This window comes from Anomaloglossus baeobatrachus, chromosome 9, assembly GCF_048569485.1.
Source record: "Anomaloglossus baeobatrachus isolate aAnoBae1 chromosome 9, aAnoBae1.hap1, whole genome shotgun sequence".
NCBI classification, from domain to species: Eukaryota; Metazoa; Chordata; class Amphibia; order Anura; family Aromobatidae; genus Anomaloglossus; species Anomaloglossus baeobatrachus.
The window spans coordinates 220419120-220438376 of NC_134361.1; the positions used below are offsets into that span (position 1 = coordinate 220419120).

At 50.2% G+C, this 19257-nt stretch overlaps 1 protein-coding gene across 2 annotated transcripts in view; it reads right to left on the reverse strand.

The window, feature by feature from the left end:
• Positions 1–19257, reverse strand: part of LOC142251610 (vacuolar fusion protein MON1 homolog B-like) — a 66208-nt gene that overhangs the window by 21997 nt on the left and 24954 nt on the right. Inside the window, exon 1 of one of the 2 annotated variants that reach the window (XM_075324574.1) lies at positions 3171–3245. The exons of the other annotated variant lie outside the window; for it this stretch is intronic. Coding sequence (XP_075180689.1) covers positions 3171–3177 — 7 coding nt within the window. The 5' untranslated portion in view covers positions 3178–3245. Of the gene's footprint in view, positions 1–3170; positions 3246–19257 lie in introns of those variants that run through there. 2 annotated transcript variants of the gene reach the window in all.

Below are 19257 nucleotides of genomic sequence, written 5' to 3' on the forward strand. Positions count from 1 at the left end.
AGGTGCGGTGTATACAGGAGATAGGTGGACACACTGTATATAGGTGCGGTGTATACAGGATATGGGTGGACACACTGTATACAGGTGCGGTGTATACAGGATATGGGTGGACGCACTGTATATAGGTACGGTGTATACAGGAGATGGGTGGACACACTGTATATAGGTGCGGTGTATACAGGAGATAGGTGGACGCACTGTATATAGGTGTGATGTATACAGGATATGGGGGAACGCACTGTATACACTGCATACACAACACCTCTATAGTGCCAAACATGGAGCCCATTATGGGGGATCGGACCCCCATTATTAGATGGGACAATCCTTTTAATACAAACTGTAGCTGCTATAGTGCCAATATGTTGCGCACAGATACAGCCATAAACGCCCATCAGACGTGTTTTCGTCCTGTGACTGGGACGTGTAACACCAAACACATGACAGCAATCCTTGTTATGGCCGCAGCGCACCGGATCACATGAACCTTGGCACTGGCTCCAAGACACAAAATCCCCCCGTGTGAGTGACCGCAGACAGTTCACACAGTAAACAGATCTCTCGCTGCTAATCCCCGGGTTGTATCAGCTCATGGCGGACACTAATAATATCAGCAGCCTATGAATGTCGGCTCCACAGTCCGCGGCCACGTTCTCCGTGACAGTCTGGAGTTCCTGAGCAGCTTTCTGTCCTCAGCCGTCCCCGGATCTTGGGGCAGGAGGTCGCCATTTTCTGCCCTATTCTTCAGGGGGATTCCCACCTCTTCAATCCTAAGCTCCGGTCTCATCGTAGACTCGGCACTGTTCACACACGGCAGAATGCGTCTCATATAACTGATTTCTACAAGCCCTAATAAAAATGACTAGAAATATCACAAAAACGTGTAAGCGAAATCTGCTGCATGTGAACTTGAGGCTGCGGCTTTCTTGCATCCCCCATGATTTACACTGCAGCTCTGCTAGACTGCCCACAACCTAGGAAGCCAGTGCAGAGAGCTAATGGTCACTACATATGTATGTGCACTGACACCACTCTGTATCCATAGTGAAATGGCTGATAACAGAGAACACTCGTCTCAGGCTTGTGATATACAATCACTATAATACATTTACAGAAAGAGGACACATTAGGCTAAGGCTAGTTTCACACTTGGGTTGAACGGCATCCGCTGCATTGCATTGCGTTGTATATAGTGGCACAACGGATCGTACAAAACAACGGAATCTGCTTTTTTTTTTTCTTTACAGTTTTACCGGCGGCAGACTATTGTGAACGATCAGCTGATCACTCTCAAAAGCCGGCCGCCGGGTGATCAGCTGATCGCTTTCAAAAGCCGGCCGCCGGGCGATCAGCTGATCGCTTTCAAAAGCCGGCTGCCGGGCGATCAGCTGATCGCTTTCAAAAGCCAGCCGCCGGGTGATCAGCTGATCGCTTTCAAAAGCCAGCCGCCGGGTGATCAGCTGATCGCTTTCAAAAGCCAGCCGCCGGGTGATCAGCTGATCGCTTTCAAAAGCCAGCCGCCGGGTGATCAGCTGATCGCTTTCAAAAGCCAGCTGCCGAGTGATCAGCTGATTGATCACAATAATCTGCCGCCGGGTGATCAGCTGATCGCTCTCTCCAGCAGCCGGCCGCCGGGTGATCAGCTGATCGCTCTCTCCAGCAGCCGGCCGCCGGGTGATCAGCTGATCGCTCTCTCCAGCAGCCGGCCGCCGGGTTTTCAGCTGATCGCTCTCTCCAGCAGCCGGCCGCCGGGTGATCAGCTGATCGCTCTCTCCAGCAGCCGGCCGCCGGGTGATCAGCTGATCGCTCTCTCCAGCAGCCGGCCGCCGGGTGATCAGCTGATCGCTCTCTCCAGCAGCCGGCCGCCGGGTGATCAGCTGATCGCTCTCTCCAGCAGCCGGCCGCCGGGTGATCAGCTGATCGCTCTCTCCAGCAGCCGGCCGCCGGGTGATCAGCTGATCGCTCTCTCCAGCAGCCGGCCGCCGGGTGATCAGCTGATCGCTCTCTCCAGCAGCCGGCCGCCGGGTGATCAGCTGATCGCTCTCAGCAGCCGGCCGCCGGGTGATCAGCTGATCGCTCTCTCCAGCAGCCGGCCGCCGGGTGATCAGCTGATCGCTCTCAGCAGCCGGCCGCCGGGTGATCAGCTGATCGCTCTCATTAACCGGCCGCCGGGTGATCAGCTGATCGCTCTCAGCAGCCGGCCGCCGGGTGATCAGCTGATCGCTCTCAGCAGCCGGCCGCCGGGTGATCAGCTGATCGCTCTCATTAACCGGCCGCCGGGTGATCAGCTGATTGCTCACAGCAGCCGGTTGCTGGGTGATCAGCTGATCGTTCGGCCGCTGAGAGAGCATGCGCAGCGAAATCAAAAGGATTCCGCTGCTTAAAAAACGCTACATGCTGCGTTCCTGCCGCCCGATGGTCAGTCGTTCCATGACTGATCAGTCGGGTGGAGGATGCAACGCAGCATCATCAGTCACAATCCGCCGCTCATACAAGTCTATGGGAAACAACGGAATCTGCCAAACGGATTGCGCTGTTCATCAGAGCGGCGGATTGTGACTGATGCAAAACAACGGAAATGTGGACCTAGCCTAACACATACGTTGCGTCAGTTGACATCTAAAAAAAAAAGACGGATCCGTCGTTGCGTCACAATGATGGACCTGACGGAAGCAAAACAACGGAAGTGTGAACATAGCCTTAGGGATTTGCAGTTATGGGCCTTTTTTAGGGTCCTTAAACATTCAGCACATGGGTGGGGGTCCTGAGACTAACAACCAATGGAGAAGTGGTGTAAAGTCTGGGGGCCCGGACCCCTCTGATCTGCCGGGCGCTTATACTTTCTAACATGGTTAGTGTCCATCTGTAGCCATACTGGCTTGCTGTCAGTGAATGGAAACATTGCTGCTCACAGCGATACTTCGTTACAATGCATCAGGACAGGCTGAAAAAGATATTACTGTTCACTCAAACAGAAACAGAAAAGCAATGAGGAAGTGAATGAGGAAGGTCTGAGGCTTCACCTCCACAACACTGCGCCCCTTCACCTCCATAACATGCACCCCCTGCACATACACAGCATGCACAGACCCCATCTCTCAGCTGCGCACTCCCCTGTAGCCCCGTCCCCAGTATACACCCCCGCACTCCCCCATAGACCCCCCATATACCAGACATGGGGGCTCCGTGCTCTGCAGCTCCGGGTGTAGATCCCAGCACAGCTACAGGACCTTCGATGACGTCATCACCATGTGACCAGTGACGTGTGTGGGCGGGGTCAGCTCTGGGCTGTGCTTGGTGCAGAGCGCTCTGTACATACAGCCGTATTCACACGGTGCAGATTTGCTCAGTATTTTGCATCAGTATATCTGGATCCACAATACATTGGATCCCTTAAACAGATCACTTATCTTCCATTTGAAATAGATCCACTGAGCAAAAAGCGGATCCGTTAGAAATGCAAGAAAAACAGAAGATAAAATAGCGATCAGGTAACGGATCCGTTTTCCATAGATTCCAATGGTAAACAAACGGATCCTGCAAATATGACTTTTTTCAAAGAAGACAAAAAAAATTGTGTTTATGCAGAACTTTTTGCCAACGGATCCGTTCTAACAGATCAGTATACGGAAGAGCTGTGTGTACAGGAGGATACAGCAGAGCTGTGTGTACAGGAGGATACAGCAGAGCAGTGTGTACAGGAGGATACAGCAGAGCTGTGTGTACAGGAGGATACAGCAGAGCAGTGTGTACAGGAGGATACAGCAGAGCTGTGTGTACAGGAGGATACAGCAGAGCTGTGTGTACAGGAGGATACAGCAGAGCTGTGTGTACAGGAGGATACAGCAGAGCAGTGTGTACAGGAGGATACAGCAGAGCAGTGTGTACAGGAGGATACAGCAGAGCAGTGTGTACAGGAGGATACAGCAGAGCAGTGTGTACAGGAAGATACAGCAGAGCTGTGTGTACAGGAGGATACAGCAGAGCTGTGTGTACAGGAGGATACAGCAGAGCTGTGTGTACAGGAGGATACAGCAGAGCTGTGTGTACAGGAGGATACAGCAGAGCTGTGTGTACAGGAGGATACAGCAGAGCTGTGTGTACAGGAGGATACAGAAGAGCAGTGTGTACAGGAGGATACAGCAGAGCTGTGTGTACAGGAGGATACAGCAGAGCTGTGTGTACAGGAGGATACAGCAGAGCTGTGTGTACAGGAGGATACAGCAGAGCTGTGTGTACAGGAGGATACAGCAGAGCTGTGTGTACAGGAGGATACAGCAGAGCTGTGTGTACAGGAGGATACAGCAGAGCTGTGTGTACAGGAGGATACAGAAGAGCAGTGTGTACAGGAGGATACAGCAGAGCTGTGTGTACAGGAGGATACAGCAGAGCTGTGTGTACAGGAGGATACAGCAGAGCTGTGTGTACAGGAGGATACAGCAGAGCTGTGTGTACAGGAGGATACAGCAGAGCTGTGTGTACAGGAGGATACAGCAGAGCTGTGTGTACAGGAGGATACAGAAGAGCTGTGTGTACAGGAGGATACAGCAGAGCAGTGTGTACAGGAGGATACAGCAGAGCTGTGTGTACAGGAGGATACAGAAGAGCTGTGTGTACAGGAGGATACAGCAGAGCTGTGTGTACAGGAGGATACAGAAGAGCTGTGTGTACAGGAGGATACAGAAGAGCTGTGTGTACAGGAGGATACAGCAGAGCAGTGTGTACAGGAGGATACATCAGAGCTGTGTGTACAGGAGGATACAGCAGAGCTGTGTGTACAGGAGGATACAGCAGAGCTGTGTGTACAGGAGGATACAGAAGAGCAGTGTGTACAGGAGGATACAGCAGAGCAGTGTGTACAGGAGGATACAGCAGAGCTGTGTGTACAGGAGGATACAGAAGAGCTGTGTGTACAGGAGGATACAGCAGAGCTGTGTGTACAGGAGGATACAGCAGAGCTGTGTGTACAGGAGGATACAGCAGAGCTGTGTGTACAGGAGGATACAGCAGAGCTGTGTGTACAGGAGGATACAGCAGAGCTGTGTGTACAGGAGGATACAGCAGAGCTGTGTGTACAGGAGGATACAGCAGAGCTGTGTGTACAGGAGGATACAGAAGAGCTGTGTGTACAGGAGGATACAGCAGAGCAGTGTGTACAGGAGGATACAGCAGAGCTGTGTGTACAGGAGGATACAGAAGAGCTGTGTGTACAGGAGGATACAGCAGAGCTGTGTGTACAGGAGGATACAGAAGAGCTGTGTGTACAGGAGGATACAGAAGAGCTGTGTGTACAGGAGGATACAGCAGAGCTGTGTGTACAGGAGGATACAGCAGAGCTGTGTGTACAGGAGGATACAGCAGAGCGGTGTGTACAGGAGGATACAGCAGAGCGGTGTGTACAGGAGGATACAGCAGAGCTGTGTGTACAGGAGGATACAGCAGAGCAGTGTGTACAGGAGGATACAGAAGAGCTGTGTGTACAGGAGGATACAGCAGAGCTGTGTGTACAGGAGGATACAGCAGAGCTGTGTGTACAGGAGGATACAGCAGAGCTGTGTGTACAGGAGGATACAGCAGAGCTGTGTGTACAGGAGGATACAGCAGAGCAGTGTGTACAGGAGGATACAGCAGAGCAGTGTGTACTAGAGAGGATACAGCAGAGCAGTGTGTACAGGAGGATACAGCAGAGCAGTGTGTACTAGAGAGGATACAGCAGAGCTGTGTGTACAGGAGGATACAGCAGAGCTGTGTGTACAGGAGGATACAGCAGAGCAGTGTGTACAGGAGGATACAGCAGAGCTGTGTGTACAGGAGGATACAGCAGAGCAGTGTGTACAGGAGGATACAGCAGAGCTGTGTGTACAGGAGGATACAGCAGAGCAGTGTGTACAGGAGGATACAGCAGAGCAGTGTGTACAGGAGGATACAGCAGAGCAGTGTGTACAGGAGGATACAGCAGAGCAGTGTGTACAGGAGGATACAGCAGAGCTGTGTGTACAGGAGGATACAGCAGAGCAGTGTGTACAGGAGGATACAGCAGAGCAGTGTGTACAGGAGGATACAGCAGAGCTGTGTGTACAGGAGGATACAGCAGAGCTGTGTGTACAGGAGGATACAGCAGAGCTGTGTGTACAGGAGGATACAGCAGAGCAGTGTGTACAGGAGGATACAGCAGAGCTGTGTGTACAGGAGGATACAGCAGAGCTGTGTGTACAGGAGGATACAGCAGAGCAGTGTGTACAGGAGGATACAGCAGAGCTGTGTGTACAGGAGGATACAGCAGAGCTGTGTGTACAGGAGGATACAGCAGAGCAGTGTGTACAGGAGGATACAGAAGAGCTGTGTGTACAGGAGGATACAGCAGAGCAGTGTGTACAGGAGGATACAGCAGAGCAGTGTGTACAGGAGGATACAGCAGAGCTGTGTGTACAGGAGGATACAGCAGAGCAGTGTGTACAGGAGGATACAGCAGATCAGTGTGTACAGGAGGATACAGCAGAGCTGTGTGTACAGGAGGATACAGCAGAGATGTGTGTACAGGAGGATACAGCAGAGCAGTATGTACAGGAGGATACAGCAGAGCTGTGTGTACAGGAGGATACAGCAGAGCTGTGTGTACAGGAGGATACAGCAGAGCTGTGTGTACAGGAGGATACAGCAGAGCAGTGTGTACAGGAGGATACAGCAGAGCAGTGTGTACAGGAGGATACAGCAGAGCTGTGTGTACAGGAGGATACAGCAGAGCAGTGTGTACAGTAGGATACAGCAGAGCAGTGTGTACAGGAGGATACAGCAGAGCTGTGTGTACAGGAGGATACAGCAGAGCAGTGTGTACAGGAGGATACAGCAGAGCTGTGTGTACAGGAGGATACAGCAGAGCAGTGTGTACAGGAGGATACAGCGGAGCTGTGTGTACAGGAGGATACAGCAGAGCAGTGTGTACAGGAGGATACAGCAGAGCTGTGTGTACAGGAGGATACAGCAGAGCTGTGTGTACAGGAGGATACAGCAGAACTGTGTGTACAGGAGGATACAGCAGAGCAGTGTGTACAGGAGGATACAGCAGAGCTGTGTGTACAGGAGGACACAGCAGAGCTGTGTGTACAGGAGGATACAGCAGAGCAGTGTGTACAGGAGGATACAGCAGAGATGTGTGTACAGGAGGATACAGCAGAGATGTGTGTACAGGAGGATACAGCAGAACTGTGTGTACAGGAGGATACAGCAGAGCAGTGTGAACAGGAGGATACAGCAGAGCTGTGTGTACAGGAGGATACAGCAGAGCTGTGTGTACAGGAAGATACATCAGAGCTGTGTGTACAGGAGGATACAGCAGAGCAGTGTGTACAGGAGGATACAGCAGAGCTGTGTGTACAGGAGGATACAGCAGAGCTGTGTGTACAGGAGGATACAGCAGAGATGTGTGTACAGCAGGATACAGAAGAGCTGTGTGTACAGGAGGATACAGCAGAGCAGTGTGTACAGGAGGATACAGCAGAGCTGTGTGTACAGGAGGATACAGCAGAGCAGTGTGTACAGGAAGATACAGCAGAGCAGTGTGTACAGGAGGATACAGCAGAGCTGTGTGTACAGGAAGATACAGCAGAGCAGTGTGTACAGGAGGATACAGCAGAGCAGTGTGTACAGGAGGATACAGCAGAGCTGTGTGTACAGGAGGACACAGCAGAGCTGTGTGTACAGGAGGATACAGCAGAGCAGTGTGTACAGGAGGATACAGCAGAGATGTGTGTACAGGAGGATACAGCAGAGATGTGTGTACAGGAGGATACAGCAGAACTGTGTGTACAGGAGGATACAGCAGAGCAGTGTGAACAGGAGGATACAGCAGAGCTGTGTGTACAGGAGGATACAGCAGAGCTGTGTGTACAGGAAGATACATCAGAGCTGTGTGTACAGGAGGATACAGCAGAGCAGTGTGTACAGGAGGATACAGCAGAGCTGTGTGTACAGGAGGATACAGCAGAGCTGTGTGTACAGGAGGATACAGCAGAGATGTGTGTACAGCAGGATACAGAAGAGCTGTGTGTACAGGAGGATACAGCAGAGCAGTGTGTACAGGAGGATACAGCAGAGCTGTGTGTACAGGAGGATACAGCAGAGCAGTGTGTACAGGAAGATACAGCAGAGCAGTGTGTACAGGAGGATACAGCAGAGCTGTGTGTACAGGAAGATACAGCAGAGCAGTGTGTACAGGAGGATACAGCAGAGCTGTGTGTACAGGAGGATACAGCAGAGCTGAGTGTACAGGAGGATACAGAGCTGAGTGTACAGGAGGATACAGCAGAGCTGTGTGTACAGGAGGATACAGCAGAGATGTGTGTACAGGAAGATACAGCAGAGCTGTGTGTACAGGAGGATACAGCAGAGCTGTGTGTACAGGAGGATACAGCAGAGCTGTGTGTACAGGAGGATACAGCAGAGCTGTGTGTACAGGAGGATACAGCAGAGCTGTGTGTACAGGAGGATACAGCAGAGCAGTGTGTACAGGAGGATACAGCAGAGCGGTGTGTACAGGAGGATACAGCAGAGCGGTGTGTACAGGAGGATACAGCAGAGCAGTGTGTACAGGAGGATACAGCAGAGCTGTGTGTACAGGAGGATACAGCAGAGCTGTGTGTACAGGAGGAGACAGCAGAGCGGTGTGTACAGGAGGATACAGCAGAGCTGTGTGTACAGGAGGATACAGCAGAGCTGTGTGTACAGGAGGATACAGAAGAGCTGTGTGTACAGGAGGAGACAGCAGAGCTGTGTGTACAGGAGGAGACAGCAGAGCAGTGTGTACAGGAGGATACAGCAGAGCTGTGTGTACAGGAGGATACAGAAGAGCTGTGTGTACAGGAGGATACAGCAGAGCAGTGTGTACAGGAGGATACAGCAGACCAGTGTGTACAGGAGGATACAGCAGACCAGTGTGTACAGGAGGATACAGCAGACCAGTGTGTACAGGAGGATACAGCAGAGCTGTGTGTACAGGAGGATACAGCAGAGCTGTGTGTACAGGAGGATACAGCAGAGCAGAGTGTACAGGAGGATACAGCAGAGCTGTGTGTACAGGAGGATACAGCAGAGCTGTGTGTACAGGAGGATACAGCAGAGCTGTGTGTACAGGAGGATACAGCAGAGCTGTGTGTACAGGAGGATACAGCAGAGCAGTGTGTACAGGAGGATACAGCAGAGCTGTGTGTACAGGAGGATACAGCAGAGCTGTGTGTACAGGAGGATACAGCAGAGCAGTGTGTACAGGAGGATACAGCAGAGCTGTGTGTACAGGAGGATACAGCAGAGCTGTGTGTACAGGAGGATACAGCAGAGCTGTGTGTACAGGAGGATACAGCAGAGCTGTGTGTACAGGAGGATACAGCAGAGCAGTGTGTACAGGAGGATACAGCAGAGCAGTGTGTACAGGAGGATACAGCAGAGCTGTGTGTACAGGAGGATACAGCAGAGCTGTGTGTACAGGAGGATATAGCAGAGCTGTGTGTACAGGAGGATACAGCAGAGATGTGTGTACAGGAGAATACAGCAGAGCTGTGTGTACAGGAGGATACGGCAGAGATGTGTGTACAGGAGGATACGGCAGAGCAGTGTGTACAGGAGGATACGGCAGAGCTGTGTGTACAGGAGGATACGGCAGAGCTGTGTGTACAGGAGGATACGGCAGAGCAGTGTGTACAGGAGGATACAGGAGGATACAGCAGAGCTGTGTGTACAGGAGGATACAGCAGAGCAGTGTGTACAGGAGGATACAGCAGAGCTGTGTGTACAGGAGGATACAGCAGAGCTGTGTGTACAGGAGGATACAGCAGAGCTGTTTGTACAGGAGGATACAGCAGAACTGTGTGTACAGGAGGATACAGCAGAGCAGTGTGTACAGGAGGATACAGCAGAGCAGTGTGTACAGGAGGATACAGCAGAGCTGTGTGAACATGAGGATACAGCAGAGCAGTGTGTACAGGAGGATACAGCAGAGCATTGTGTACAGGAAGATACAGCAGAGCAGTGTGTACAGGAGGATACAGCAGAGCAGTGTGTACAGGAGGATACAGCAGAGCTGTGTGTACAGGAGGATACAGGAGAGCTGTGTGTACAGGAGGATACAGCAGAGCAGTGTGTACAGGAGGATACAGCAGAGATGTGTGTACAGGAAGATACAGCAGAGCTGTGTGTACAGGAGGATACAGCAGAGCTGTGTGTACAGGAAGATACAGCAGAGATGTGTGTACAGGAGGATACAGAAGAGCTGTGTGTACAGGAAGATGCAGCAGAGCAGTGTGTACAGGAGGATACAGCAGAGCAGTGTGTACAGGAGGATACAGCAGAGCTGTGTGTACAGGAGGATACAGCAGAGCAGTGTGTACAGGAGGATACAGCAGAGCAGTGTGTACAGGAGGATACAGCAGAGCAGTGTGTACAGGAGGATACAGCAGAGCTGTGTGTACAGGAGGATACAGCAGAGCTGTGTGTACAGGAGGATACAGCAGAGCTGTGTGTACAGGAGGATACAGCAGAGCTGTGTGTACAGGAGGATACAGCAGAGCAGTGTGTACAGGAGGATACAGCAGAGCAGTGTGTACAGGAGGATACAGCAGAGCTGTGTGTACAGGAGGATACAGCAGAGCAGTGTGTACAGGAGGATACATCAGAGCTGTGTGTACAGGAGGATACAGCAGAGCTGTGTGTACAGGAGGATACAGCAGAGCAGTGTGTACAGGAGGATACAGCAGAGCAGTATGTACAGGAGGATACAGCAGAGCTGTGTGTATAGGAGGATACAGCAGAGCTGTGTGTACAGGAGGATACAGCAGAGCTGTGTGTACAGGAGGATACAGCAGAGCAGTGTGTACAGGAGGATACAGCAGAGCTGTGTGTACAGGAGGATACAGCAGAGCAGTGTGTACAGTAGGATACAGCAGAGCAGTGTGTACAGGAGGATACAGCAGAGCTGTGTGTACAGGAGGATACAGCAGAGCAGTGTGTACAGGAGGATACAGCAGAGCTGTGTGTACAGGAGGATACAGCAGAGCAGTGTGTACAGGAGGATACAGCAGAGCTGTGTGTACAGGAGGATACAGCAGAGCAGTGTGTACAGGAGGATACAGCAGAGCTGTGTGTACAGGAGGATACAGCAGAGATGTGTGTACAGGAGGATACAGCAGAACTGTGTGTACAGGAGGATACAGCAGAGCAGTGTGTACAGGAGGATACAGCAGAGCTGTGTGTACAGGAGGATACAGCAGAGCTGTGTGTACAGGAAGATACATCAGAGCTGTGTGTACAGGAGGATACAGCAGAGCAGTGTGTACAGGAGGATACAGCAGAGCTGTGTGTACAGGAGGATACAGCAGAGCTGTGTGTGCAGGAGGATACAGCAGAGATGTGTGTACAGCAGGATACAGAAGAGCTGTGTGTACAGGAGGATACAGCAGAGCAGTGTGTACAGGAGGATACAGCAGAGCTGTGTGTACAGGAGGATACAGCAGAGCAGTGTGTACAGGAAGATACAGCAGAGCAGTGTGTACAGGAGGATACAGCAGAGCTGTGTGTACAGGAAGATACAGCAGAACAGTGTGTACAGGAGGATACAGCAGAGCTGTGTGTACAGGAGGATACAGCAGAGCTGAGTGTACAGGAGGATACAGAGCTGAGTGTACAGGAGGATACAGCAGAGCTGTGTGTACAGGAGGATACAGCAGAGATGTGTGTACAGGAAGATACAGCAGAGCTGTGTGTACAGGAGGATACAGCAGAGCTGTGTGTACAGGGGGATACAGCAGAGCTGTGTGTACAGGAGGATACAGCAGAGCTGTGTGTACAGGAGGATACAGCAGAGCAGTGTGTACAGGAGGATACAGCAGAGCTGTGTGTACAGGAGGATACAGCAGAGCTGTGTGTACAGGAGGATACAGCAGAGCTGTGTGTACAGGAGGATACAGCAGAGCAGTGTGTACAGGAGGATACAGCAAAGCAGTGTGTACAGGAGGATACAGCAGAGCTGTGTGTACAGGAGGATACAGCAGAGCAGTGTGTACAGGAGGATACAGCAGAGCTGTGTGTACAGGAGGATACAGCAGAGCAGTGTGTACAGGAGGATACAGCAGAGCTGTGTGTACAGGAGGATACAGCAGAGCAGTGTGTACAGGAGGATACAGCAGAGCTGTGTGTACAGGAGGATACAGCAGAGCTGTGTGTACAGGAGAGGATACAGCAGAGCAGTGTGTACAGGAGGATACAGCAGAGCTGTGTGTACAGGAGGATACAGCAGAGATGTGTGTACAGGAGGATACAGCAGAGCTGTGTGTACAGGAGGATACAGCAGAGCAGTGTGTACAGGAGGATACAGCAGAGCTGTGTGTACAGGAGGATACAGCAGAGCAGTGTGTACAGGAGGATACAGCAGAGCTGTGTGTACAGGAGGATACAGCAGAGATGTGTGTACAGGAGGATACAGCAGAACTGTGTGTACAGGAGGATACAGCAGAGCAGTGTGTACAGGAGGATACAGCAGAGCTGTGTGTACAGGAGGATACAGCAGAGATGTGTGTACAGGAGGATACAGCAGAGATGTGTGTACAGGAGGATACAGCAGAGATGTGTGTACAGGAGGATACAGCAGAGCAGTGTGTACAGGAGGATACAGCAGAGCTGTGTGTACAGGAGGATACAGCAGAGCTGTGTGTACAGGAGGATACAGCAGAGCAGTGTGTACAGGAGGATACAGCAGAGCTGTGTGTACAGGAGGATACAGCAGAGCAGTGTGTACAGGAGGATACAGCAGAGCTGTGTGTACAGGAGGATACAGCAGAGCAGTGTGTACAGGAGGATACAGCAGAGCAGTGTGTACAGGAGGATACAGAAGAGCTGTGTGTACAGGAGAAGATACAGCAGAGCAGTGTGTACAGGAGGATACAGCAGAGCAGTGTGTACAGGAGGATACAGCAGATCAGTGTGTACAGGAGGATACAGCAGAGCTGTGTGTACAGGAGAAGATACAGCAGAGCAGTGTGTACAGGAGGATACAGCAGAGCAGTGTGTACAGGAGGATACAGCAGAGCTGTGTGTACAGGAGGATACAGCAGAGCAGTGTGTACAGGAGGATACAGCAGAGCAGTGTGTACAGGAGGATACAGCAGAGCTGTGTGTACAGGAGGATACAGCAGAGCAGTGTGTACAGGAGGATACAGCAGAGCAGTGTGTACAGGAGGATACAGCAGAGCAGTGTGTACAGGAGGATACAGCAGAGCAGTGTGTACAGGAGGATACAGCAGAGCAGTGTGTACAGGAAGATACAGCAGAGCAGTGTGTACAGGAGGATACAGCAGAGCAGTGTGTACAGGAGGATACAGCAGAGCTGTGTGTACAGGAGGATACAGCAGAGCTGTGTGTACAGGAGGCTACAGCAGAGCTGTGTGTACAGGAGCATACAGCAGAGCTGTGTGTACAGGAGGATACAGCAGAGCAGTGTGTACAGGAGGATACAGCAGAGCAGTGTGTACAGGAGGATACAGCAGAGCAGTGTGTACAGGAAGATACAGCAGAGCAGTGTGTACAGGAGGATACAGCAGAGCAGTGTGTACAGGAGGATACAGCAGAGCTGTGTGTACAGGAGGATACAGCAGAGCAGTGTGTACAGGAGGATACAGCAGAGCAGTGTGTACAGGAGGATACAGAAGAGCTGTGTGTACAGGAGGATACAGCAGAGCAGTGTGTACAGGAGGATACAGCAGAGATGTGTGTACAGGAGAGGATACAGCAGAGCAGTGTGTACAGGAGGATACAGCAGAGCTGTGTGTACAGGAGGATACAGCAGAGCAGTGTGTACAGGAGAGGATACAGCAGAGCAGTGTGTACAGGAGGATACAGCAGAGCTGTGTGTACAGGAGGATACAGCAGAGCTGTGTGTACAGGAGGATACAGCAGAGCAGTGTGTACAGGAGGATACAGCAGAGCAGTGTGTACAGGAGGATACAGCAGAGCTGTGTGTACAGGAGGATACAGCAGAGCTATGTGTACAGGAGGATACAGCAGAGCTGTGTGTACAGGAGGATACAGCAGAGCTGTGTGTACAGGAGGATACAGCAGAGCAGTGTGTACAGGAGGATACAGCAGAGCAGTGTGTACAGGAGGATACAGGAGAGCTGTGTGTACAGGAGGATACAGCAGAGCAGTGTGTACAGGAGGATACAGCAGAGCTGTGTGTACAGGAGGATACAGCAGAGCAGTGTGTACAGGAGGATACAGCAGAGCTGTGTGTACAGGAGGATACAGCAGAGCAGTGTGTACAGGAGGATACAGCAGAGCAGTGTGTACAGGAGGATACAGCAGAGCTGTGTGTACAGGAGGATACAGCAGAGCAGTGTTTACAGGAGGATACAGCAGAGCAGTGTGTACAGGAGGATACAGCAGAGCTGTGTGTACAGGAGGATACAGCAGAGCTGTGTGTACAGAGATTTTGCCTCCAGAAAAAACCCTGAAAAAATCAATATGTGAACATAGCCCTAACAACGGTGATATGTGCAGTATACATTTTCAGGCTGGTGATTTCAAATCCGCAGCACCAGACCGGCAGGGTGTGAATGAGTTTTTGGAATAAAAGCCCTGTATGTTTTTGCTGAATTTAGCTCGATCTATGAGAACATCCATCATGGTGGGGGGAGTTTGGGTAGAAAAGTCTTTCTCGTTGGCGTCAAGTGGTTTCTATACCTATAAATACACCAGCGGTGGCCACTATAGAACCGGAGCAGGGCTGACCACGACCTGACCAGTTGGCTTTTTTTAGCAAAACTTCTATGTATCAGAAATCTATTTTTGCAATATCGAGTGACCGAAATGCGTGTGATACAGAGGTCAGAAACACACAAAACATTCGGCTTTTACCTATATAATATTTGCTCCCGCCCATCGACATTCGGATTCAGCCGGGCTGTAGTTAAAAGTTCAGTTCAGGAACTGGACTTGACCCGAACCTCTGTGTTGTAAAATGGTCGAAGTAAGGGCTAGGAGGCTGGAAACGGGAGCAAAAATGGGGCAATTGCCCTGCTAACATGTGGATATGGAATAAATTAACAAAAAGAACAGTGTGGGCTCCCGTCTATTTATGATAACCAGTGCAGGTAAAGTAGAGAACTGTGGGCTGCAATCCTCAACTGTCTGCTTTACCTTGGCTTGTTATCAAAAATAGAGGGGATACCACACCATTTTTCATAACCAGCCAAGTTAAAGCAGACAGCTGGCGGCTGGTATTATCAGGCTGGGAAGGCCCATGCTTATTTGGCCCTTCCCAGACTAAAAATAGCAGCCCGCAACCGCCCCAGAAGCAGCGAATCCATTAGATGCTCCAATTCTGATGATTTGCCCAGCTCCTCGTAATTGCCATAGTGCAGTGGAAATTGGGGTATTACTTGTGGGGTTGATATCATCTGTGAGTTGACAGCTGACATCAACTCACAGCTGATAGCAACACGACAAATATTACCCTGATTGCCACCGCACTAGGGCAATCTAATGAATGCACCACTTCTGGGGTGGCTGCGGGCTGCTATTTTTAGTCTGGAAAGGGACAAATAAGCAAATGTTTTTTTTCCAGAGTCTGTTTGTTTTTTAACTATACATGCTAGGTTAGTAATGAGGGGGGGGGGTGTGTCTGATAGATGCCTCTCCCAGGGGTTAGTAATAGAGAGGTATCTATCAGACCTCCCCCCATTACTAACCTAGTATGTATAGTTAAAAAACACACAGACTCTAGAAAAAACTGCAGGTCAGACCCGTAACTTCTCACGCTCGTGACCGGGAGTGAAATCTGGAGCCTCGTTCTGAGAACGTTCTCAGAATGAAGCTCCATAGGAATCAATGGGCATCGTGGGTCATCATGTTCGATGTCCAGTGCAAACCCCAAATTTTCCGTTCTGGTTCGCTCATGCTTAATCAGCGGCACAAATCTGCTTCCTCTTCTGCTTTTGTCACAATCTATTAGTACATAACTTGTGGCTGGTTTTGCAGCAGCGGATCCCCTGCATTATATAGCACTCTGGATAATGAGCGTGTGAGGATCTGGACTTGTGACCGCTGGTTGCTGCTTGCACATAGTGAGGCCGCAAAATTATTTATTATCCTGAATGACTTCCTAATAAATATTACTAAGCCTGACACCTTTTCCTAGATTGTGTCTAGTTTGCATAGATGGCTCTTTTCTAATTGTTGTCCCAGGAAACCCTTTTCCTTATGCCCTATTGGAGCATATGAAAGAAATGCAGGACCACCCTTAAAGGGAATCTGGTCAGCAGGTTTTTGCCAACTAATCTGAGAGCAGCATAACATAGGGGCCGAGATCCTGATTCCAGCGATGTGTCACTTACTGGGCTGCTTAGTGTAGTTTTGATAAAATCACTGTTTAATCAGCAGTAGATTATCATTACAGGACTACTTGGCTGCTGCAGGTAGTCCAGCATATTCATGAGCTCTGTATAACTGATAAATCTGCAGCAGAGAAAACATTGACAGCAAACTGATCAGTAAGTGACACATCACTGGAATCAGGGTCTCTGTCTCTACATTATGCTGCTCTCAGATGGGGGAGCAAAAACCTGCTGACAGATTCCCTTTAATATGCTATGATTCATCCTGATCGGGTACACTTGGCCCATTCTTGTATTATATGGACAACCATTCGCTTTAATGGCCACCACTAAGGACTTTCTACAATGGCGCTGCCCCATATCCTTATAGTTGGATGTTTCAACAGTCGGATCTGCATCAATCGCCTGGAGGACACTGTCCCTTTAAATCCTGTATATTTATACAATAAATATGTTTTTTCATTCTTCCAAGTATGTAAGTATGATCTTGTTATTATCCAAGTAGGTGTGGTCAACAACTCATATACGAAAGTCTTCTTTGGGGCCACGCCCACATGGCTAACAAGGACCATTTCTCAGAAATGCAGAAATGAAAGAAAAACAAAGCTATTTTCACAAAGCTAAAAAAAAGGTGACATATTTATAGTACCTGCTGTAAAGTATTGTCTCAATATACTTCTCTATCTAGTTTTTTAACCGCTTGTTGTCTTATGAAACCCGAGGAAGGTAAAAGCCGATCACAAGACTGAACATAGCAGCAGCAAATCATCTTCTTGACATAGAAATTAGCATGTTTAGGCCATGTGCGCACGTTGCGTTTTTTTCTGCGTTTTGGCTGCGTTTACAACTGCACCACAGTGCAGTCGTAAACGCAGCCAAAACGCAGACCAAAAACGCAACGTGCGCACATGGCAAAATGCATGCGTTCGGCTTCCCCAGCAAAGTCTATGAGAATCATGCAAAATCCGTGCGCATGATGCTTTTTGAAACGCAGCGTTTTGATTGTCAAAAATTTGACAAAATCTCTGCATTTAGAAAAGCAGCGTGTCACTTCTTTTGAGCGTTTTGCTGCGTTCTACACCCATTGAAATCAATGAGTTGTAGAAAATCGCTGCCAAAATGTTAAGCAGTGCGTTTGCCTTGCTTTTTTGTTACGATCCGCATGTTTTTTTTTACTTAATAAACGCAGTTCTTTCGGTCTCTCTCTCTGTCCATGTCGGTCTCTCCCTCTCCCCCCCTCTCTCATACTCACCGATCCACGATCACCGGCACGGCGCTGCACGGCATTCTCACTGCTCCGGCGCCTTCTCCTCTTTTGAAAATGCCGGCCGCTCATTAATCCATTACGTATTCCCTGCTTCCCCCGCCCACCGGCGCCTATGATTGGTTGCAGTCAGACACGCCCCCACACTGAGTGACAGCTGACTCACTGCAACCAATCACAGCTGCCAGTGGGCGTGTTTATATAAAGCAGTAAAAAACAATAATTAAATAATTTTAAAAAAACGGCGTGCGGTCCTCCCCAATTTTGATACCAGCCAGGGTAAAGCCACACGGCTGAAGGCAGGTATTGTCAGGATGGGGAGCTCCACGTTATGGGGAGCCCCCCAGCCTAACAATATCAGCCAGCAGCTGCCCAGAATTGCCGCATACATTAGATGCGACAGTCACGGGACTCTACCCGACTCATCACGAATTGCCCTGGTGCTGTGGCAAACGGGGTAATAAGGAGTTAATGGCAGCAGCCCATAGCTGCCACTAAGTCCTAGGTTAATTATGGTAGGCGTCTCCCCAAGATACCTTCCATGATTAACCTGTAAGTTAAAGTAAATAAACACACACATCCAAAAAATCATTTATTTGTAATGAAAGACAAAAAGAACACCCTCTTTCACCACTTTACTAACCACTCGAAAACACCTCCAGGTCGACGTAATCCACGCAAGGTCCCACGACGCTTCCAGCTCTGCTACATCAGAAGCTGACATGAGTGGCAGTAGAACACCGCTGCTTTTGTGAGCTCCATGCAGCAACTGAAGTGAGCCGCACGATCAGCTGTGCTGTCACTGAGGTTACTTGCGACCACCGCGCTCAGGTGGAGGACTGCAGCTGTGACCGCGAGTAACCTGAGTGACAGCAACGCTGATCGCGCCGCTCACTGCAGTCACTCAGGGGATTTGCGATCACAGGTGATTCCTTCACGTGTGACTGCAAATCAAGCCGCGGCACGCCCACAGAGCCGCGCGATCACAATGAAGTCGGGTGAAGTTCATCCGAGTTCATTCTGATCGCGCGGCTCTGTCTCGCAGCCAGCCATGCTCTTTTTGACAGTGCGGTCCCACTCGGCTCTGCTGCAAGTCTATGGGAAAGCTGCAGAGCCGAGTGGGACCTCACTGTGAAAAATGTGCGTTCTGGATGCTTTTCCCACTCTGTCTATGGCAGAGCAAGCACCAATAACGCAGGAATTCTCCAGGAATGTGCGCACTTTGCGTTCTGCCGAATGCATCTCAGTTATTTCTCGCTGTGATGCGCAGCGCCGTGCAGCACAAGGAGAAAAGTCTCCCGCTCACTTTCTTCTTATAATATACTCTTGATTTTGTATTTTCTTTGTGATTTTTTTTTTCAATGTGAATTGTGCTCAGAAAGCCGTAGGTCACGTTGCTGGTGTCTCCACCCCAGTAATACAATGGTGTCACACATGGTTCGTTGCTACATCCTGTGTAGCAACCTAATGGCTTGTGTGATAGCCGGGTGTGTAATGGCATAACCTGCCTTCTGTAATCGCTCAGATCTTGATCCTGTAGAAACATTGTAGCGCGAGTCATTTCTCTCTATAACGCTGAACTCGATGCTGAACTGCACAACAATTACAAGACTCTACCGA